We start from the raw sequence: 22722 nt of genomic DNA on the forward strand, positions 1-22722 counted from the left end.
GTGAGCGTGTGTTAAGAGGCTAGTTTACTATGACGTAGTGATATCATAATTTATAGGCTTGCTTTTTAAGCGAGCGATAAATGTATAATGAATGAACATATTCCTATGTACTACTGTATATGGTACCACAAAAAAAAAATATATATGGTACCACAACAACTTCTTATCTGTCTACAGATGACAGCGGAAGGGTATGTAATGACCATTCTAACTTGATTATCAATGACATGTCAATTTTACTTTATTAAAAAAACAAAAACAAAAAATTAGTGACAAATAGCGTTTTTAGCAGACTCTCTATTTTGGCTCTTTAGCTATTTTGGAGAACATGTTTAGTTCTTTATTGGGGTAAGTGGCAACCTCCTTCTGTTGACTGTATCAAGATGAATTTTGACGGAGCCTGTGATATGAAGAAGGGTCTCAGTGGGCTGGGGGTGGTTTTTCGAGACTGTCATGGAGAGTTGAAAGGCGCGATGGCGGTACCACAAGTTGGTAATCTTCCTCCAAGATCGGTGGAAGCCTTGGCATTGTTGCATGGTTTACGATTTGCGTTGCACGTGGGCTTCCTTAACCTGGAGGTGGAAGGTGATGCTCTTTCAGTCATTAGTAGTATCAATAATAGTCTTGATGATTTGAGTCTTGAAGGACACATTTTGGATGAAGTTAAGTTGTTAGTTCAGTCTTTTAGTTTTTGTAGTGGGCACTTTGTGAAACGAGAAGGCAATGGAATTGCTCACCGGCTAGCAAAGGAAGCCTTAAAAATTAGTTAGCCTTTCCTTTTTTGGAGTCGGGGCCTGAGTGGCTCCATCAGTGTATCAATATGGACTTTCAGTGTGAAGTCTAGTATGGGAAACTTTGAGCATTTCATCATTTTGGTGGTTGCTTACAGTCTTTCCACAACTCATTGTAATTGATTCATAGTCAATGAAGTTCTTATTTGATCAAATAAAAAATTATTAACTATAATTATGTTTTATAACATATGACAGTTTTATATTGAGTGATGGTATCACCACCAAAGTATTGGTGGTGAGCAAATTTGAATCCTAAGTTCACACTGGCCCATCTTGGACACTTGGCTTTGCAGTCAGCACATTCCCTATTCCCGCAATTTAACAAGTCCTTCCGGTATCTTTCTGTGCTTGGCGCTAAGCTCCATGGTGACGTTGGCCTTCTCGTTCATGGTGACCGTAGAACGAAATTTGTGGGAGTCAAATTACAATAGCTTACATGAGTTCAAGTACTTCTTTTAAATAGTCTAGGTCATATACGTTTAAGAACATTCCTATTGCCTTGAGGAAGATACATGTAAGGACATCCTATTATCTTGAGGAAGATTCATGTAATTAGGGACATTCCTCTAGCCTCGAAGAAGAATATTAAATAAGCGAGAGGAAAAGATCTCGACGCTCCATGATCTACCGTTGTACTAGACATTGCTGATAATTAACTAACTAATGTAAAACTTTACATGTAAAAATTAAGCAGGTTTTGTATTTGATATGAATTGATTGTTTAGCCATTTAAACAGGTCGACATGATATCTCAATAAAATTGGAACAATACAGAGAAGGGATTACACTCAAAGGTTAGGTCAGCCCGATTAGGCTTTAGTTTTGTAGAAAGGTACACTTAGTGAGATTTTGCCCAAATGAATAACCAAGAGTACGTATTATCCCCCAACTTGAGTACGCTTTATTTATTTATTTATTTTTTTAACAATTCACTTGTTTGTGTAGTTACCACTACTAGCTAAGACTCTCAGTCCTTATAAGCTTATATCATTCAATTTATTACCTATATATGGGGGATTACCATGCAATAATTACCATTAATGGGTAATGTCTATATGATTCTAGCCCTCATTTTATATGTTTATGGACATTCAATTTGTAGATATATACCATACCCATGCCAGCTCGATCCCCCTCTATGCCTAGAGGAAGTTAATGTAAGTTTCTCATCAAAATAGAACAGCAATCTATAACTTAATGAAAACCATACATTGAAACAGCAGAAGCCATTTTCCTTGCTAATCAATCAATAAGTTGACACCGGCGAAGATCAGAGCACATGAGCTTAGGCATGCTGATCACTCTTTGAGCTTCACAGCAATGACTTTGTAATAAACAATAAACGTTACAAACCCTTAATTGGCAATAAATTGGAACTGAAAACATAAATAGATGATACAGCTTGTGATCACTTAAACACGATATTATGGCAGCTCTGGTCACAAGGGTAAGGACAATCTATAGCCCTGATATTAAGTCTATCAAAGTACCAGTTCCCCACAGATTTTGCTATCCCCTGCATATATAAATTGCATGATTTCACGGTACCAACATGTCTAACTAATCTAAAATTCTAAATAATAAGTGCAACAGGACATACCTTATTTCCGATATGAGGAGAATCTTGAGCAAACCATGTGTCCTGTCTCTCGGTTTGGCAATGTGCAAAGCATGAGTTTATGAACAAACCATTTTTACCAGCCCTAGAGAAGCCGCTTACAGCTTTGAGCATTTGATTCCGGAAGCCTGTTTATGAAAGGAAACTAGTGAAGTTAATTACTTAAATCTCCATTTGATTACAGATTAACGTTAAATAAACTTGAGATTACTTTGAAAAAAGTTAATCTGCCGCAGAGTGCAACGTGCATGGTTCTTTTTGCATTCATTCCAATTGCCATTAGGATCTGCTATTGGTGGAGCTAAACTTGCCTGGATCTGTTAATGGAGAAAAAGGATCAATTGAATCATTTAGTCATCAGGAGATTACAATTCTACTGAACGTCATCAGGTCATTTATGCAGCATGAGAACACAAGCGTTGTATTCATCCACCAAGAAAGACCAAGGAATCAATTTTCCAACATAAGATGAGCCATATTGAGTCACATGGCCAACATATATAGGATTTAGATTGTCTCAACCTTGAACAAATTAGTTACTCAGCATACAAAGAATGCGCATTAACGGTATTAAGATTAATGAGGCATATTATATCAGAAGAAACGTCCTAACTACATATAACGAGTTATTTGTGCATGTATTCCTTCAGCTGAAAATGTGACGAGGATATGAACTCACCTGCCATGTATCATAAGCTGCATTGACTAGAAAGAGGGGGGTCTTGACACTTGCAATTATGTGCTGAGGGAAAAAGCACTGCAAACGGAGTAAAGTTAGTAATGGACCAAACAACAGAACAGAACTTCATTTCTAAAGTTCTGTACTTTTCCCATGTTTCTCTAAGGATTAGGTACAAGAAAGCGAAATACCAAATTCGGGTTGAGGCGATTAGTACAACTCCGTGGAAGGTTCTTCTTCGCTCCCTGCAATGTAATTATTTTTATTATTTAAAGGAGTTCCCAAGATCAGTAGAAACTCCTAGGAGTTCAACGGGCATGAAAAAATTGCATCTGCTTTTAACTGCTTACGACCAAGATAGTTCATACTATTCATCATATCCAACAATTTCAGATCAACATAATAGCTTTCATAATTCTGAGTGAACACTGTGTGACTAATTGGCTCTTTTAGTTACCATATTAAATTATAGTATCAAATGGGAGACTTGGAAATCTATGATTAAAGATCTACGTACTGCAAATGGAATGTACCTGTAGGTTAACCACCCGTCTAAACATATTTCTCAAAGTGCGGCTACCAGATACATCAAGTCTGCAATTTTAGTTGACAATGTTATATAATATCAGAGTAAGAACAAAAAGACATGTAGCATATTTAAAAAAGGGTCATTACGCATCAAGAAATAATCCAGCATCACTGAGGCACTTGACTCTAGTAGTTCCAGGAAGCATTTCACGGAATTCATCACAGTGGAGGACAGTTGCAACAGCACCAGCAGAACATCCAGAAAGAAGAGCCTTAGATATCCAAAAGTAAGATTATAAGTTGTTAGTAGCAGAAGAACAAAAGTATATAATCTTTAGAAAGTCAATAACAATAACCTGTTTGGCATAGCGCATTCCCTTGGACATCAGATCTTCCATAGCAGCTTTCCATATACGCTGACCTCGAAAATGCAATTGGGCTGCCTGAGCACCAAATAAGCCACTATATTTCATCATAACCAAGGCAAGGTTGACATGACCAATCTTAGAGATATCCTCTAGAGAGTAATATCATCACAGGTTCATTTATGAATAACAGCCTGGTTCCATAAACTTAACATTGTCTTTAATTCACCAAAAAAAACATTGTCTTTAATTCTTAACTTGTCAAATAGAACGATGCCAGAAAAGAATTAGCAGGAAAGAATGTTGGTGGTAAAAACAAAATGAACACCAACTGAGGACATGATTAAGAAGGCCGTGGTTTGGCCATAAGCAAAATGTGGCGAAGCCTATGATATAAAGTAAAAAAGCAAACGATCGTTTATTCCCACTGACCTTATTTTCACTGTCTCCAGCAAAAGATGCACCATCACAATATCGAACCTTGACTCTGTTCCAGTTGAAAAAGTCTGCAAGTATTTATAATCCATTCATAGCATCAGATTACTAGCTAATTACTTCAGAAAGAAACCTGTGCGAAATGTAGTGCTTTATGCTTTATGTACAGCCAACTATATACCAGGGTTTTCACTAGCTTTGTTGCTCAATATCCCTGTGAATGGTATATGCTTCTCCATATATGCTGATGAACCGCGGCGAGTTTTCTTGCGATAGATACAATTTCTGATTGTATCACACCATCCTCCTCCCTGTTAATAAAGTGGGCAAACAACTAAGTCCGACATCAAAAGGGGTGTGTGTGTGTGTGTGTGTGTGTGTGAGAGAGAGAGAGAGAGAGAGAGAGAGAGAGAGAGAGATGGGAGACATTGAGCACTAAGCTGTATATAGTAACTCAGGTTCTTATTCTCCTTCAGAAGTAAGATATTGAGCACCAAACCCATGTTACAGGCTAGACACCCATTGAAGGAAAAAAAAGATTTATATCATACCACCTATATATGCAGGTCTAAGGTCTGTTTAACATCACCCAAGTCTTCCCTAAAAGGTAAGAAAATCATCTATTTCCTTTATCTCCTTAAACCCATACAAGGCAGTGAATTACAAAACAACTTTTGCCAAACAAGAAACTCTAAATGGTAGGTTGATAAGAGATTACTATTTACTAATGGCAGATCAGTATCAATGATTAGTAACAACAGAAATCTCGTCCAATGACCATGACACTGATTATGATGGTAAAAGAAGAGCTATTCATAGCTTGCTTCAAACATACCTCCAAGTCAATGAGCCAACTGTTTGCTCCTGATCCATATCCCCGGTGGATATGGTATGCAGGTAATGTTCCATCTAGGCAGACTGCACATAGAAAACATAGAATCATGAAATTACCATAGCTTTTACAATTAGTCTGCAATGAATTTATACGAACTGGCTGTATCCCATATTCTGCTATGCTTGATCTGAAATATTGAATAAAGCCTGGTTTTTGTTCATCTGAAACTAATCATATGACTCAAATCATTGAGAAAGAATCAATCTTGATGAAAAAAAGAAAGTAATTAGGAGTGTGCTCATCAAGTTAAAATGTAATATCATAACATAAATAAAAACCAAATAAGCATGGAAGTACAGTTAGAGATAGGGACAAACCTGCTCCTTTAGCAGCAGCTCCACCAATGAGAGTAAGACCCACCATCAAGGGTGTGCTGGAAAACCCATTAGTATAACCAAACACATTAATCTCACTATAATGCAAGTCTTCATCTTGAGTTACATTCCAATCTACAAAACCATCTGTTTGTCTGCAAAACATCAACCCCATAAACCCCCCAAAAACCCAGAACAGCTTCATCTTTTTCTGACCCAGCTCTCACTAAGACAATGTTGGGAGAACAATCAAAGACACCCAAATGCAGATTACAATGCAAGAGCTGAATCAGAACTGGGTTTGTGTTCTTTCACTTGTTTTTAGCTGAAGAAAGTGGAAAGCGCGAACAGAGAGAGAGTGAGAGAGAGAGAGAGAGAGACTGGAGAACCACTTCGGAAATATCAGGAGGAAATGCTGGTGTAAATTAAGTGAGCTAAACAAGAAAGGACAAAACACACTAATTACAGAAAGGAAAAGACACTAATGATGGAGAAGATGGGGAAGAAGAAATGGACTTTTGCTTTTGGTAAGGTAAGGTAAACTTTCATTCTTTAATGATTTCAATTCCAGCAGAACTGTTCCTCTGGATCTTCCAATCTTCCATTTAGGTGACTAATCAAGTTTGCATGAAGACGGTGACTAATATATAGGAAAATATTACACTACCCCATATTTGAAGAATAATGAAGATCAAATGAAGGGAGGTACATTATTGTATTAGCCATACATATATGCCATTTTGGATTCTTTGTGATGGGTTTTGTTTTCACATTACCAATGACAGTGTTCTTTTGTCTTCTTCATTTTCATAAAACTTCTATTGCATTTGTCAGATTAATTTATAAACCAAGAGAGTAAATAAGGTCTAAGTGGGCAGAAAGTTGAATAAATGAAATAATTTCTATGATATGTTGATCTATACCTGGACATTTGCCATGAGACCCCAATGTAGATTGGCAACCTTTAAATGATGTTTCTCTTTTTGACTTTTAAAGTTTGAAGCCAATATGCTTACCTGACCTCAATCCAAAAAGGTAAGGACACACATTGATGAACTAGCTACTAGCTCATCAATCCAGCTATATTCCGCCGACACTACTAGAGGTCTAGAGCTGTACCTCACCTTCACTCACTCATTTGGTTTCGGTACCTCTTTATCGCCAATCACGACCCCATTCTTGCCAATTCATCTAATATTATCATTCCCCACTTCCATGCGTGTCAATATCATATATATACAGCATCATGATGAGTTCTATCCTAAGCCCACTAAAAGCCTCGTGCATTTGCTTCCCACATTACAATTTCTATTGACAATAAGTCAATAACATCAATTTGATTTTGGTTTAGCAATTAGAGAGCTTCTATTATAGTTTGAAATATGTGATACTTCGAACTTTTCTTACTTTATATCGACCAATTAATTTAGTGGTTGAAAAATTCGAAACATCACATGCTCCGAAATATGGTAACTTTTAAAAACAACTATAAAGATTAATGTTCTCTTACTAGATTGTGAACCATAGAATTAGAAATTCCCAAATGAAACCATACTTTCTTATGTGATTCATCAACACATACACTACTACAATTCACACATTAAATTACACCTATATGACTATCTCCAATTTTAGGACTTCGAAATTTTTGCCTTTAGTCTTATATGCTGCATTTACTTGGGACTCAAAATTTTCTCTATCCATCCATAGTTGTTCGGTTGTTCCTAAACATTCACTAGTGCTGTCTCTTCATCTTAGTTTCTGGACACAGTGCTTACACTTCGTGAGTTAGATTCATCAGCTCCAACTTGGCCTGCTTTGATTAGCATTTCCTCATCGACTGTAACATCGTTCTTATACGTGTACCAGTTGGCCCAGAAAAGATAATTTGCAAAGTTAAGCACGCTCAGAATCGCCAAAAACCAGTAGAAAAGTTCTATGTGGTTCTTGTTCATGTCAAGCCCCTCTAGCCACCCTAACTTGCTGTCTGTATACTTACCAGTGATAGAGTTAATGAGCTCTACAAAAGCTGAGCTCAGGTAGTACCCAATTGACAGAGAAAGCCAAGAAAATGAAGTAGACAGAGACCTCATGCCAGCAGGAGCTTCTCTATAAAAGAACTCCATCAACCCCACAAGTGTGAACATGTCTGCAATGCCGAAAATTGCATAGTGAAATGAGAGCCAAAAGAGGCTGATCTTGTGATTGTTTTGAATGAACTCATGCTTTCTCTTCACTTCCACGAACCCCGCTATAGTCATGGAGATGGCTGACAGAACAAGCCCAACACCAACTCTCTGGAGGTGGGTTATACCATTGGGGTGACCAGTGAACTTGCGCAAAAGGGGAACGAAAGTGAACTCGTAGGTGGGGATAAGAACAGACATGAATAGTAGAGGAATGACTGGAATTGTGGCTGCTGGAACATTAAAACTACCAATGCGTGTGTCCATGAGGGTTCCTTGTTGGACGGAAAGAGTTTGCAGTTGTGCCAAGCAAGTGTTCATGAGGGTTGTGCTTAGAAGAATAGGCATCATCCTTGTGAGGATCTTCACTTCCTCCACCTGTGTTACTGTACAAACTTTCCATTTTGATGCAATTGCAGCATCGACACCGTTAGGGAGAATAGCAGCCTTGTCTAGTAATCTACTCAAAAGGGATAAAAATTACGTGTCAAACAAATGTAGCATATGGCACAGGAAGATGTTGTGCTGTTATCAATCTAGAGACCAATGATTAGGTAAAATCTTGTTCAACTTTTGTTCTACATTGAGAATATGACAACTTTTTTTTTTTAATTATTTTAAAAAGAGGATCAAAAGATTTTACTCCTACTCCTATGGTGACTAGCTCGAATCCAAAGAATATGACAATTTAATATGCCAAATAATTGGTAAGAGAGAGTTAAGAGAAACTCGTGTAAATTATTATGTTGTGAGATTGTTACTTTGGACTATTTATTGGTGGAAACTAATCCTGTTTAATATGTGGACCAAATTGACACACTGACCACATAGTAGGCAAAACATTTGTAGGAGAACATCAAGAGAAACTTGCCTGAATTGGTCAGTGTGGGTGATTCTCTCTCTCTTTTTAGTGGATTCATGTAGTTCATCAGGACTCTGAGGCACCTGAACCCTCCAGTTCTTTACACTTGCCACCAAAACCTACAGAAAGGGTAATCTTACATCAGCATTTTTAGTTCTGGTATTACTAATTAATGACTTGTTAGCTAAGCTAGGTCAGAGAGAGGAGGGAGAGATCAAAGACCTGTAAAACCCTTAGTAAAGGACTTTCTCCTGCAACTCGAACACGATAATATGGCTTTCCCAAAGCAACAATGACAAGACCAGCACCAGCACAAGACAAGGAGATCATAAATGCTATGTCCCATCCAACCGTTGTGCTGACGTATACCACAAATGTGACTCCAACCACAGCCCCAACGGTTATACTAAGCAAAAGCCAGTTGAAAAAGCTAGCTATATGCTTGCGCTCTTCGGGTTTCTTGTAGTTGAACTGGTCAGCACCTAAAGCAGGAATCGCTCCTCTGATTCCACCTCCTCCCAGTGCAACTAAGGATATTGAAGCATAAAACAGCAAGGCTTTTGTGCCATGAACGCAGGTTGATTCTCCACATGGTAAAGGTTGCAGTTTTGTATAATGGGATTGAATAATCAACAACAAATATCCCTGCAAATGACAACATGATATGCATTAATAAATAACCATAAGATGAACCAAAGTATTTTCGCAAGGTGGGAAACAAAGTTTACCAACAGTTCTGCCACACCAAAGAGTAGAGTGGTGTTGAGGCGATTCATGTAGGCATCAGAGATGAATCCTCCAACTAATGTAAGCAAGAATGCAGAACCCAAGTAGTTTGTTGTGGTGGTAGCAGAGCCAGAGATGTCAAAGTGTATCACAAGCATAAAGTATAGAACCAGGCTTGCCATGTTAGCCACAAACCCTATGTTATCCAGAAACATCATTGCTGCACATACACAAAAGTATACAGAAAACAGTTCAGTTACTGTCTCAAAGATGATATGTAGTTCTAATGTCATCAATAACTTACCAAAGATGAAATAGTTGGCCTTAAATCCGCCTTCTCTTTCTTGTTTCTTCATAGATTCATAAGCTAGCTCTTTGTTCGATCCATTTCCAATTTCACTGTCCAAACCCTACAAAAATATGAACTAATATGAGAAACTGACATATAAAGTGTAGCAGTTCTAAATGTTAATCAGTAATTTAGTACCGGCCATGTTACTTTTATTTGTTTTGCCTAAGTCTAGTAAAACTATGAGTTTGCAGAAGACTATATGTAATTACCATAGTGTAGGATGAAAGAGAGTACTAAGAGAAGAAAAGCTTTGTGCAAATGATGGAGGAGGTTCCGAGTATTTATAAAGGGGTAGGTACCGGGTATCATGACATGATACGTATGTGCATTGCATTTTATATTACGCCATCACCTTGAGTATAAGTGAAACAATACAAAAACAGTGACATGCCAAAGTTCCAATAACAACCCAGCAAAAGCCGACGCAACCGGCCTTGAGAGAGATCAATCCAATAACACTAATATCCATTCTCGTAGCTTTTGACAGCAACTTCAGCTCTAATATAGTCCCAATCATACAGTAAATGAAATATAATTAATCACAAAAGTTATTTTAAGCATGTGAACGTGGAACTAGAAGGGATACATTAGATGACAACCACCCCAAGTAACATGAAAGGTAACAAGGGAGGGATAGTTGGAGAGAAGTCCCCAAAGGCTCTCCTAAAAGTGAGCAGTCTTGCTTTGCGTTTGTTTTTGGGTGTGAGATTCTGGGCGGTGACAAACGGCATAAGCAATATAAAATGTAGATGCTTTTTTGGCTTCACTGGCGAAGATGCCATAGCTGCACAACAAAACGTCAAAATCTGGCTCTGTTTGCTCTACGAGTGTATGAGGCGGCTTTCAATAATTACAGGCGGATGTTCCAACACTCTCGACTCCAAAGATCATACAAACTTATGCATCATTGATTTTGCATTCAGTTACTATCACATTCTATTCTTCCATATACAAGATGAAAATAATACAATACGTTCGATTCGAATGGAATACAGTGAGGGCCAAAAGGTTTAATTGTGGATGAGTCTAAATTAGATTAATTTGTAGTGTAGTGAACCTTTAAGCCGATACGATGCTCTCAAAATTTATGCAAAGAACATCATATGCAGCTGTTGCTAGGACATCATAATAATCTTTGTTTCGATGAATTAATTTATCTATGGATTTTTACCCAAAAGATGAAAGAACTAAGCTATGCATTTGCTAAAATTTCTGTAAGAATGTCAATAGAGATGTTATCTGTAACTTTCACAAGAATCACTACAATAATTAAATAACATATTGGCAAAACTTGCAGCTCTTAGCTAGCATGTACGGTTTCTATTTTATTGGATCGTATAGGGCATGATCTTCCACTCGACTGAAATAGTAAAGTGAGGCTAAACAAATGAAACTGTCTGTAAGGATAAGACCCGCCACATCAAAAACAAACTTGGGAGCAAATAAACCCCATACCTGCAAGATAACATATTGTTAGGGGCATTGAATGTGCTAAGATTGTTAAAGATGACAACGATGTGGCAGAAAATGCGACTTTACCATCAAATGCCGCCTATGGATTGTAACACATAGTATAGTGGCTGTGACTGAAGTGGCCACAATGAGTCCATAAATCATATACACCTAACACATTAACAATAACCAATTACTAATCAAAGTGGCTAGAAAAGCCAAGCCTCACATGATCTTACTTAAAAGGATCCCTTTTACAGGGATAAAACTGATTATTAATTAGCAAGCATATATTAGGCATATATCTAATAAGAGCAAACTTACCAGAGATAGTCGCCCAAGAATGGGTTGCTTTCCTTTTTCGGTCTGCCCCCGGCATGCAACAAGAAATGGAAGTCCAAGTATTGGAAGGATGAGGGAAAAACCATAAGTATCCATTGTAAGAAGGATTGCTTGGGGAACCACGATGAACTCATCAAAGCTGAAAATAGTAGGAGCCAATCACTATTGAATTCTTGAAGTTCCAAAATATAACTATGAAAGTTAGTGCTGAGGTCTCTATATTCTAGTTCCCATATGTTGTACACATTGATTTTTGGATTCCTAGCAGTAAGTCCCATGGATGACACAAGAAGTTAACCACACTACATGTCTGCGCATATCAATGACTCACCCTGTAAATGCAGCACCATATCGGAGGCCATCAAAAGCACACCTGAAGAGAAGTTTGTTTCAGGTTATGAAACATAAGAGTGCAAAAGATGTCAAAATAATGTCCAGTATTGTCCACAGAGAAGGCAAAGCCATATTAGAGAGATTTTAGGGACAAAACAAAAGAGATCCAAGAACCTAGCACAAAGTAAACTGACAGAAAAAATCAGAAACCTAAAGGTAGGGAACAAATGACAAACCAGTGGCCAGTGCAGAAAAACAGGCACACAGCAAAAAGGCTCCATTGTGTTACGGGAACTGGATCAAGCATCAAATTCCAACTACCTCCATCTTTGCCATCCAGTTCTACATTATCCAGCCTCATTATGCAATAACCTGTCAAAACAGACTCTTACATGAACCAAAATTTTCAGAAACAGAAACCGAATTGGGATATAGAACCTGATAAATTGTGAAATTTTGATAACAAATTTCTATGAAGAACAATTACCAAAACTAAAAAAACCAAAAGTAACAAGCCTTACGAATTGTGGAATGCAAAAGAATTAAGGGCAGGTTTATTGACAAACATAATACTATTAAATAGAGAGCTTAGCACCCAAAGTATAAAGTACTAAATTCCCCACCTCCAATTATGAATACTAACGCAATGAAGGGTCCTTGTTTTCCTAGCAGAATAATGACTGTTGAACTCCATACAGAAAACATGGCTACTGCTTTAGCAGATAAGATTTTGCTGCCTTCCAAGGATTTTTGTTTAATAAAAAGCTGATTAATTGCCAGTAATAACAGTTGTCCAAGTCCAATGGCATATACTAGCCGAGGAATGCAATTGCTTCCAACATCTTTAAGCACCCAAGCCAGATTCAATAGGTTACTTTCAACAGCCCAATGCATTGCTATCAGAATGTAACTTAAATGAGTTCCCATAATAATATACTTCCAAATCCCCTCAGGAGAGCTTCTAGTAATGGCCTTGTGTAGCAAGAATGCCAATAAAATCAGCGCAAGCACTGGCAAAACTTCAGCAACAAAATTCCAAAGCGAGGTGATCCCGAGCATCCACAAAGGATATGCACTCACAAATTCAGAACTAGAAGCATGCTTTGATAATCCAACTTGAATAGTAAATCTGCAAATGGTGACCAGAAGAAGGAAAACAAATGCCTGCAATTACATGAGAAGAAATGAGCATTACAAGAAAAGCCATGTCATTACAATCTAATTCCTACAAAAAGTTTGTAAGATTTCAGTCCCAGAGTAATAGAAATCCAAGGCAGACTACTTACTTCTGATATCATCTTCTTCTTCATGACTGAAGATCGCAACTTAACAAATCCAGTTGTGGCCAAAAGAAAGCATGCCACTTTTCCCTCTTCCACTGATCTCAAGGTTCCCATCAAGAAAAAAGAATATAAATGAAATTAGTTTTCTAATATGAGCATCAATTATGGATTGCATTCACAAGTATTGAAAAATACCCAAGAACTTACAGATAAAACTATTCGAGAGGAAGCTGCATGCACGTATTACCCCCACAAAACAAGCAAAAATTAACCCCAAGGAAATCCCAGAATCTCCAGATGAAGTAAAAGAAAAACCATACTGCTCCTTCACTTTCTTAATTGCAAGGAAATGGATGATAAGTGATACAACCATAATACCAAGTCCTGCACCCATCAACTTTAAATTAAACTCGGTCCATTTGGACCGTGCAAGTTCAGCAACACTTGCTAGGAAAGCAGAATACTCCTCAATTTGCCTCTTAAGAGCAGGCAACAATTCATTGCAGCTTTCCTTTTTATGTAACAGCAACTTCTTTGTAGTATGCGACCATCTCTCCTCTGCTTTAGCATATATGTTTCCTATGTGCAACAAATCTTCATGGGAAAATCCAATAACTGAAGAAGCTGAATAAATATCTATATATCTTTTTACCTGACACCAAGAATCCATCTTTATGTTAAATACATGTACAGGAGGGATACAGCTTTCCTTTTGAAATATTACAAAATTAATGTATGATGACAAGTCATATGATGTAGGGGAGCTACAATGTCCTTACAAGTCTACTTCTAGAAAACCAGTACATCAGTTAAAATTTCGCTGAGTGTATTTCTTAAAACATTTTGATATCATGTTATCCAACAGCTTCTGATACTACTTCAGGATGCCCGTGAAATAATGTTCTTTCATTTTTTTTTTCCCTAAATAAAAGTAAGATAGTATTATATCCTGACAAACAGGCCACTAACCTAGTTAAAGTGGTAGTCACTACCTGTCCCGCCTTGAGAGGGCCGGGATGTAGTAAAAGGGTTACATGTTTCCTGTTTAACCTAATGCAACTAGTCAAGTGCTTGATCAAAAGAGTACTCTTCTTTTATAAATTGGACAAGTACATTGGCATGATATATACTATTAAAGTAAGTACCTGCCAAGAATTGGTACAGAGTACATTGACATAATTCCGCATCCATTCATCCAACTTTGGCTGATTTTGGCAATTTCCCACACTGTCTTCAAAATTCCATGTTCCAGCTCCTAAAGCATAAAGCTGAGGATTAACACGCCCAATACTGAAACAGAATAATGTCACTCATAAGTGATGTTTATTTGTAAATAAATTTTTAGATCAACAAGAAGCTGAAGTAATGACAATTGTATTACGTAAACTATCCACACTACATGAGATCCAAGTGGAGACAGATAATTATCAGAACCCATAAATGTTTTAGAAATTAAGTTTTCATGCAAGTTAATCCTTTCCAAGCTTCATATTAGACATTGGCAATTGGACCCAAAGTATTTGGCCACATCAGTAGATACTGCTCTCATAAGCAGAGCACCATGATATAATTGCCAAAGAATCCATATTAATTAACCATATAAACATTTGATCTCCTGAAAGTGACAGATAAAAAATAATAAGCACATGTTCTATTACATATTGAGTATTTGTCAACTTGATAAAGTCTCCTAGACTGACAGCTTCATCTACCAAACTGCCTGAAAGTCTTTGAAGTTTAAAAAATGAGCAACCTAGTAAAATGGTGTTACAATTATAAGCACTAATTTAAATTAAGGAAGTCAATATTGGCTTCAATGGAGAATGTTTCATATACAAATTTGCAGGCTGAAATGATTTCAGTTCACTTCCACTAAGAGCACTTGCACATGGTATGATAGGCTTTACGGAAGACTAAGAAGTGGAGATACTCATTTCATGACATCAATCAAATAAGTCATGACTCATGGCAAATATCATGGAAAAATTTAATTGACAGGATTCTTGCTTACACTACACCTTCCAAAAGGAAAGGGAATACCAAGCAGCGCTGATATCGTCACTGCAAAGTCAAGCTGCAGAGAGTGACCTGACTAAGTATGTGTAGTGGCAATATAAATTTACAGCAAGCCAAAAAAAATTTTAAAAAAAAATGTGTAAACCATTCTAACCTGCTGGATGGAACTGATGCAGATATTCCTGTTATCCTGGAATGGGATAGTAAATAATATGATCAGAAGAAAAGAAATTGACTTATGACTCATAATAACTTACTTCAAAATGCCAATTGAACAAAGAGGTTTTCCTTAATATATCCAAAGGCAAATAGGCAGGGGAGCAACTAATCTCCACGTAAAGCATAAGCAGAGAGAGAGAGAGAGAGAGAGAGAGAGAGAGAGAGACAGACAGACAGACAGACAGAGAAAGAGAGATAGAGACAGTACCAAATCTAGTCCGCAAAATGAAGTATCAAATTCAGCTGGTATGGAAGATGGGAGATTCTTAAAACTCAGGGCAAACATGGATGTCTCAACCTGCACTGTGTTATTCAAGTTAGCATGAAGAAATGCCTAGGTAATCAATAAAGAAAACATATTCATTATACCTCTTCAGCAGTGCCCCCACCATGATCTCCATTTACAGTCTGTCCATGATCGCCCATCACAAGTAGTAAAGTATTTTCGTGTAGTCCCCCTGGCGCAGACTGGCTCTCCAGTGCTTCAACTACATTCTAAAGAAAACTGATCAGGTTGTTGAAGTAGCCATGATAGGATGAATAAAAAAATAATAATAGCCTAAAACAATGTACTGCATGTCAGCAAGGTGCTTGGTAAAGTATAACAAACATACCCATAAATGACAATACCCTGATCGTTCAATATCAATATTCAAGCCACGGCTTTACTATTTTCAGAAACAAACCAATTTCAAAAATTTAAGGGTAATTGTAATTCCAATAATGTCTCCCATGTATTTTGCTTCACCATTCTTTTCTAAATTAAACTTTCTTAACAAGCTAGTCATTAAGGGAGCAATCCAAGGAGGCAAGCATAGAGAGATGAACACTTTCGAAGTACAATTTTCATTATGTATCAGTTCAAGGAATTACTTGCAAAACAGTGTTGTATTGCTCCAACTTCTCTATCATTTGGCCAGAATCAACCCCAAATATGTGACCAGCATGATCCTGAGACAAAAAAGAAAATTAAAACAAGAAGTTCAGCAACTCAGTAACTTCATGCAGGTCTTCAGCTAACTCAACAGAAGGAAATTATCTGTTTCTCAATGAAAGCCGTAGTAATTTTATGTAGGTTTTCAGGAAATGAATACAGGATACAAATGATATAACTTCAATCAAATCACTCACAACAGAAGATGAAAGGAAAATAATACTGATTGGTTACATATATATTTCATAAGGACCCATTCTGCTAAATGTATTTCAAGTTGAGCACTAATAATCTGAACAATTAACAACATCTCAAAAGTCGGAGAAAAGGTGGATATGTAATGAAGCCATCAAATTAAATCATTACTAGGTACCAAAAACTAGAAAGACCCAGGTATCATTTGATAATCAATTAGTAGAACAAGCTAGCATAACGAGATCATATCTAATGTGATGTTCATAAAATCTTCCCAGGGGAAAGACAGAGATCTTGAAACAAAACTATCCGAGTTACTTAACACCGCATTAATCAAGCAAATGAATCTTACCACACCAAGAAAGTGTGCTATAAGGACATCCCAATCTTCTCGATGCAAGAATGGAAGAAGGTGGTCAATGCATCCGTTGTCCACCTGGAAAAAGAAAGACAAATGAGTTCTAGCCAATTCGCCATGAAAATAGTCAAGAATACGAATACATTCAAGGAAAGTTATGAAAAGTGCAAAAACTTTTGCAAGACATACCGTGTCAAGATCTCTAACATTAAAAGATGGGTAAGGAAAAGATTTGTCAAAATGATTAGGAAACAACTGCGTCCATGTATCATCTCCCATCATGACAACTCTCTTTCCATTTTGAGCCAACTGCAAGTCAGCCCACGTGTCAGACAAACAAGAACAAGAAGTCTATAGCGTGAAAAAGAAAATATCTTTACAAGTGAAGACAGAGTCAGAGAGAGAGAGAGAGAGAAAGCAACCTGATGTAACAAGTTATCTTCAACAATTGCTGGAGCACCAAAGCTATTCCCAACATCAATAAAAGTCGGCAGTCCACCGGTTGTCAATCCCTAACAAACATTACAAAAGAGATGAAACTAATACATCCTTGACATAAGGACCTTCTAAGTTCCACTATGGAATCATGCTGAGAAGTATTTATAGTTGGAAAATATAACCACATTGCTAAACTAAGAAAGCAATCCCAACAGATAGAGCAACAATCAAAATTTATGAAAGGCTTAGAACGTTGCATAAAGCACGGCTTAGAACACGAAAGCACACGAGAGCTGACCTTCAAACGCTGCAAACTTGTGGTTGGTGGATCAGCAATGGCCTTGAAAATCCGAGCCGACGATGCATTTGTAGCAGCCAGCTGTTGTATAAGTTGCAATTTGTTCATCCATGGCTTCTTCTCTGTAACATTATCATCTATCATGCACTTGAATCAAATCGAATCGTAAATTAAAAAGCAATGGCTAACCTTGGAAAAAAGTACTGGGAGCTACAAAATCAAACCTGAGAGAGAGGAAAGCAAGCAGGAGATTAAACTAAAGACTGAAAATTGAGATTGACAGTGGAATAATTACATAAAAAGGGACATGCTTTTGACCTCAGGGCGTCGAAAACGATGACGACGAGTCGATCAATAGCGGGTTTGCTCCAGCAAACCTTCTGGTTCGGGTGGCTATGGTTGTGAGGCTTGTGGTCTTGGTCTTCGAAGAAGCAGGGGGATTGGGAAACGTCGTCGCATTTGCTGTAGTTAGGGAGCTCGGTTCGGGTGAGGAGAAAGCCTCTGGTGAAAATGAGAATGGCGACGACGTGAAGCAGCATCATGACCCAGTGCACCCATATTCCTTTCCCCATTTTCACAACACTGAGGAAGAAAGAAAAGGTGGTTTAGTGAGTAATACTGGGTTTCGTTGTGAGGATTGTTCGTCTTCTTCGCATCTCGATTTTTGAGAGAGATCCTCTATTCCAGGTCAAGTGAGTAGCGCGCCTTGATTTAATCCTTTTTGAAGCCTATTTCAATCTCACTTTCTTTACTCTTTTTTTTTTTTTTTTTTAAATAGTTATGACCTTCTGGATGAGGTAGCAAATTAACTCAGTTACGTTAGCAAGATACTAACACACACCCACTTAATTAGTATGCGGACCGAGGTCCATAAAGGTATCCCAGCAAAGCCACACTAATCCTCTGCTGCAGGCGCACGAACCCGAAAACCCCTCAAACATGCTTCTCACAAATTGATGGGACTTAAGACTCAAACATTAGACATTGAGGTTTCATACTACCCCGTTCAACCAACCTTTACACACCGAGTGATTCTGTTTTTGCCTTTTGGCCCTGTTTTAATTTATTTGTCAATAATAACAGTTATTTTTAATTTTAGTTTAACATTCGGAAAAAAAAAAATTAACAGCATTGTACCAATTTGGTCTCACTGCTCGGTTGCTTTTCATTTCTGAGGACTAGCCATTTGCTTCGACACTATTTTTGATCAAGTTGCAGTTGGAAGCAATGTTCATGGATAATACGCTTGATTGCATGTAATACATTGTTCATAATGACACAAAAGAGAGTGCTGTTACAAATAAGGAAGAACTAAAACCAACCATTCAATTTGGCAAAGAGTACAGTACAAGATTCTTTTGTCCAAAAACCACGATCATCACCTTTGTCAAATTTCGGCTGCTCGGCTTTTTGGACAAAGTTCTCATTGTTCTTCGGGAACACCTAGCAGGTATGCATTATCTCCTCTATGTGAGACATGGTTTTTGAAATGTTTGTAGTTGATGCTAGTGTCTCTCCTCAAAGCAAGGTTATGGCCCTGTTTTATACTATGAAAGGACAGAATAAAGCCTGGAAAGAAAGACATGTACATTTCCAGTCAACAGAATGGTCAACCAGATTATGAAATTGATATCAAACATAAGAGAAGTGGAAAATGGGAGAAGACACTGGACCAATAAGCATGTCATGAATATGAACAACAGCGTCCAAGAGATTGAACACACATGCTTCAAATCAGTATAAAGCACCAGACTTGTTACCATGGTAAGAATTCTAATAAATCCTGGAATGTAAAAAGTGTGGCAAGTAGTCTATCTCCTGAAGACTATGATTTCTAATCAGATTCATGCTTCATCATCTTGCTCACTCCACATATGATTCTGTCAAATTATGAGGTTTCACTACTTAAACTTTAATAAATAACTAGTGAGTTACTCTAAAGCACAGTTTATTTAATTTATTCTTCGAAAGGACTGGATTGACAGGACATCCATTCAGCAAAGGAGCACATGTATTCCTCTTGGTCTTACATTCTAAAGTCATTTAATGATCTTCCTATCCTGATAAAATGTTTCATTTCAAGTTTTGAAAGAGATGAAAGTAAAGCTTCAAGCAATATTTAACTGTTTCGAGCAAACATTGCTACATCCAAAATAAGAGGGGAACAATTGAGTATAATAATATTATATCTTCCACAAGCAATATTATATGTTCTTCAACATTATGTCAGATTTCAGGCAATGTCAATCTTATAGGTCTGCCCAAATGCATAAAATCACAACATATACATCAATTGTTCGAGCCTAGAACTTTACCTTGGTCACATGAAGATTCTTCTTCCATGGATGCACACCCTATGACAGTGCCACGAGCTGACCCAATCATGGGTCTGGTTTCCCTCCATTTTAATGGCTTAACCAAGGGGTTACAGACCCTCACCACATCCAACTTGACAATGTCAAACCTCCCAGCACCAGATTGTTCCCACTTGAGAGCCTTCCCTCCTAGGACATATAATTCATTTTGTAAGGCAGTAAAACCATAACCAAAAGCCTCCAGCTGCCGACAATGATCAGGAAGAACCACAGATGGAACTGAGCCTATGTTGTACCACTCTCCTTTTTCAGTATCTCTTGTTTTAATAAAGCTCTCACCCCAATCTACAACAGTATACACTCGATTATCTCCTATCACCTGAACTGCAAATTGCATTGCCCTTGGAAAAGGCCAAACGTCTTCCATTGTGCACCATGTTCCATCAGATAGGCTAAAAACCTCAGAGGTATTTTGGTCTGGCAGGCCCACTTGGTCGCTAAGAACATGAAATTTCCCTTTATAGGATAATCCTAAGCAGTCCATCTGGGCATGGGGCATTGGTGGCAACTCCTCCCATCTGCAATTTTACATGTTTGTTATTAATATTAACATTTCCAAACTAGGAACAAAATAAGTATGTAACATATATCATGAACATATATAATAGCACTATTTATACAGGCACGCTATCAACAAGATCAGGACACACTTCTCAGAAGAGAGGCCAGCAAAATCACAAATGCAAGTTACCAAACCTTGATTCTCCCCTCAAAAAGAATGTTCAGAAATACTATAGCAAGCACAGAAACATGAAAACTTTTCTTTAATCTTTATCAAGTAAAAATGGAACAAGCATTTGACGATAATGTTTGAAGGGCAAATGATAGGAACATACTTGTCAGCCACTGGATCATAGACCTCAGCAAGAGCAAGCCCTCTGGTGCAAGATAAGTTACGTCCCCCAGCAACATAAATCTTACCAGATACAACGCTACATGCAAAGTGAGAGCGGGGAGTAATCATGCTTGCCACATTGGTCCATTGTTTCTTAAACGGATCAAACTGCATGACCTCATTTGTTACCAAAGGCCTCTGATGGGGAAATGCAGGATTATCCCGAGAATAGGAACCTCCAATTACGAAAAACCGACTGCAAACACTAATACATGAAAACCCATACTGTTTCCCCTCAGCATGGACAGATGGAATCTTCGGCAAAGGATGCCACCTATCAGCTTCAGGATCATAAGCAACCCACTCATTGTTGGAGCATTCAGTCAAAACAAACAACCAGTTGCCACACAATCGTTCTCTAGCTTTATAGTTGGCATATTCGGAGCTTCGGATCAAATCTCTCCACGTCTTCGAAACACTTTCAACCAGTCCACGGTATCCATGAGAAAGCTTTGCCAGACATCTCAATGCCAAGTCGTCAGGCAACCCAGGAATGATAGCTTGATGCAGAGATTCCCTATATGCCAAAGATTGAAACTTTACACCAACCCAAATGTTGAAACCAAAAATGGTAAAACTATATGCAAATAGATAACGTAAAGTCTAATCATCTAAAAAAGCAATAATTACCACAGAAACAAAACCCAACAACAATACACATGAGTAGTTAACTATCATATAAGACTACTTGATTATCTAATAAATTCTTAATGAGCAGCATAGGTAGTTACTTAAAGAGATAAACTTTCTTACATGAATCAATATACGGAGGAAATGATTTCCTTTTATGAATCTGATATGTCTCCTTCAGAAATCAAGAACCTAACCCCAAAATAAAGAGATAAAACTTGCACCAAAATAAGATGAATTTCCTGCAAATTGAATTCAGGGTTCAGATAAGGAGGAACAGATACACATAATGCTATGAAGAATGGGAAAGTATACATGAAAGGAAACTGAAAAAGAATGCAGGGCAAACAAACCTATTAAAGAAATGGAAGCTAGTTGTGTTGCTCTATGCGATTCTTGTTAGGGCCTCTGGAATCTATCTTGAATTAGGTGGTGGAAACCAAGGCCAAGCTTGGTTCTTTGGCATTTTCAGCAGCCTTGAGTGCCCTTAGGTTATCAGTCAATCGATGTTCAGAGAGAGAAAGGGAGAGAAGGAGAAAGGGATGGAAATGGGTCTGTAATAGAGGAAATGAATCATACTCTTTTCAAAGACAATGATGAAACTGTAATAATTATATTTCCATTTGTTTTTGTTTTTGTTTTTCTAAATTAGTAAAATACCAAATATTATTTTTTTTCTGGTAAGAAAATATTCTACACAGAGCAAAAGAAGTGAAGTGGCATTTTTTCCTATTAGTTCAAATTTGTCTGCACCAATAAAAATAAAATATTAGTGCAAATTTGTAGGCTGTGGACAATGAAGTTGGCAATGGATTAAAGAAAGAAGTGCATGAACCTAACTTTATTTTTATAGCAATGTTAAGAATTAATTAATACCACCTTCCTTACTTAGTCCCATTAGGCCATATTTGTTTCCCAGAATCTGGGCATTGGGAAATGAAAGTGTTTCCTTTCCTGCGTTTGAGACAGTCAAGGAATGGAAATTGGTTCCCAAAGGAAAGGAAAAAGTGGAGGAAATTGGTTCCTCCCCCCCCTTCCCGGGAATTCACTTTCCCAATGGAAAGGAAAATGATTCTTTTCCTTTTCACCAACCAAACATGGCCTTAGGGTTTCCTTATGTTAACAAGGCCATGATTTGGATAAAGTCTCTACTTGTATCCAAAAGCAGACAAGCAATAGTATCAAGAATTGAACTCATTT

At 37.6% G+C, this 22722-nt stretch overlaps 4 protein-coding genes across 4 annotated transcripts; all 4 read right to left on the minus strand.

The window, feature by feature from the left end:
• Positions 1-1956: 1956 nt before the first annotated feature.
• On the minus strand, positions 1957-6299 carry LOC112195731 (pectin acetylesterase 10). Its single transcript, XM_024335926.2, has 12 exons — positions 5632-6299; positions 5255-5337; positions 4601-4730; positions 4417-4490; positions 3976-4062; positions 3767-3891; positions 3625-3685; positions 3283-3336; positions 3092-3169; positions 2624-2729; positions 2395-2540; positions 1957-2310 (listed from the first exon to the last, which is right to left on the minus strand). The coding sequence occupies exons 1-12, from the start codon at positions 5831-5833 to the stop codon at positions 2203-2205; spliced, it is 1254 nt and encodes a 417-aa protein (XP_024191694.1). The 5' UTR covers positions 5834-6299; the 3' UTR covers positions 1957-2202.
• An 873-nt stretch (positions 6300-7172) lies between these two features.
• On the minus strand, positions 7173-10297 carry LOC112195730 (protein NRT1/ PTR FAMILY 4.5). The gene is made up of 6 exons (XM_024335924.2): positions 9964-10297; positions 9707-9812; positions 9405-9622; positions 8899-9321; positions 8686-8795; positions 7173-8274 (listed from the first exon to the last, which is right to left on the minus strand). Exons 1-6 carry the CDS (start codon positions 9964-9966, stop codon positions 7383-7385), a joined length of 1752 nt encoding a protein of 583 aa, XP_024191692.1. The 5' UTR covers positions 9967-10297; the 3' UTR covers positions 7173-7382.
• Positions 10298-10933: 636 nt separating this feature from the next.
• Positions 10934-18348, minus strand: LOC112200852 (GPI ethanolamine phosphate transferase 3). Its single transcript, XM_024341855.2, has 20 exons — positions 17941-18348; positions 17812-17846; positions 17623-17744; positions 17309-17398; positions 17076-17195; positions 16881-16964; positions 16273-16350; positions 15769-15894; positions 15608-15697; positions 15335-15370; positions 15183-15238; positions 14310-14454; positions 13372-13816; positions 13168-13259; positions 12505-13045; positions 12118-12253; positions 11880-11921; positions 11531-11687; positions 11294-11377; positions 10934-11209 (listed from the first exon to the last, which is right to left on the minus strand). The coding sequence occupies exons 1-20, from the start codon at positions 18192-18194 to the stop codon at positions 11075-11077; spliced, it is 2868 nt and encodes a 955-aa protein (XP_024197623.1). The 5' UTR covers positions 18195-18348; the 3' UTR covers positions 10934-11074.
• Positions 18349-18834: 486 nt separating this feature from the next.
• Positions 18835-22117, minus strand: LOC112200438 (F-box/kelch-repeat protein At1g16250). The gene is made up of 5 exons (XM_024341469.2): positions 21876-22117; positions 21646-21764; positions 20834-21409; positions 19938-20515; positions 18835-19191 (listed from the first exon to the last, which is right to left on the minus strand). Coding segments are annotated over exons 2-5 (1302 nt in total). The 5' UTR covers positions 21648-21764; positions 21876-22117; the 3' UTR covers positions 18835-19045.
• Positions 22118-22722: the final 605 nt, after the last annotated feature.

This window comes from Rosa chinensis, chromosome 4 (assembly GCF_002994745.2).
Source record: "Rosa chinensis cultivar Old Blush chromosome 4, RchiOBHm-V2, whole genome shotgun sequence".
Classification (NCBI taxonomy): Eukaryota; Viridiplantae; Streptophyta; class Magnoliopsida; order Rosales; family Rosaceae; genus Rosa; species Rosa chinensis.

What these genes read in the sequence shown, in the direction of transcription:
- LOC112200852 (XM_024341855.2), bottom strand. Translation starts at nt 18,194, where the DNA reads ATGGGGAAAGGAATATGGGTGCACTGGGTCATGATGCTGCTTCACGTC. An exon ending in GTGGGGGCACTGCTGAAGAG is followed by an intron (nt 15,698 to 15,768) that starts GTATAATGAATA and finishes AACACAGTGCAG; the next exon opens with GTTGAGACATCCATGTTTGC. An exon ending in TCCATAGGCGGCATTTGATG is followed by an intron (nt 11,210 to 11,293) that starts GTAAAGTCGCAT and finishes GTTATCTTGCAG; the next exon opens with GTATGGGGTTTATTTGCTCC.
- LOC112195731 (XM_024335926.2), bottom strand. Translation starts at nt 5,833, where the DNA reads ATGAAGCTGTTCTGGGTTTTTGGGGGGTTTATGGGGTTGATGTTTTGC. An exon ending in GTTGGCTCATTGACTTGGAG is followed by an intron (nt 4,731 to 5,254) that starts GTATGTTTGAAG and finishes CTTTATTAACAG; the next exon opens with GGAGGAGGATGGTGTGATAC. An exon ending in ATCGCCTCAACCCGAATTTG is followed by an intron (nt 3,170 to 3,282) that starts GTATTTCGCTTT and finishes CTCCGTTTGCAG; the next exon opens with TGCTTTTTCCCTCAGCACAT.
- LOC112200438 (XM_024341469.2), bottom strand. An exon ending in TATGATCCAGTGGCTGACAA is followed by an intron (nt 20,516 to 20,833) that starts GTATGTTCCTAT and finishes GTAAAATTGCAG; the next exon opens with ATGGGAGGAGTTGCCACCAA. An exon ending in AGAATCTTCATGTGACCAAG is followed by an intron (nt 19,192 to 19,937) that starts GTAAAGTTCTAG and finishes CTTTCTTTCCAG; the next exon opens with GCTTTATTCTGTCCTTTCAT.
- LOC112195730 (XM_024335924.2), bottom strand. An exon ending in TTGGTGTGGCAGAACTGTTG is followed by an intron (nt 9,322 to 9,404) that starts GTAAACTTTGTT and finishes TGTCATTTGCAG; the next exon opens with GGATATTTGTTGTTGATTAT. An exon ending in CTTTACTAAGGGTTTTACAG is followed by an intron (nt 8,796 to 8,898) that starts GTCTTTGATCTC and finishes CCCTTTCTGTAG; the next exon opens with GTTTTGGTGGCAAGTGTAAA.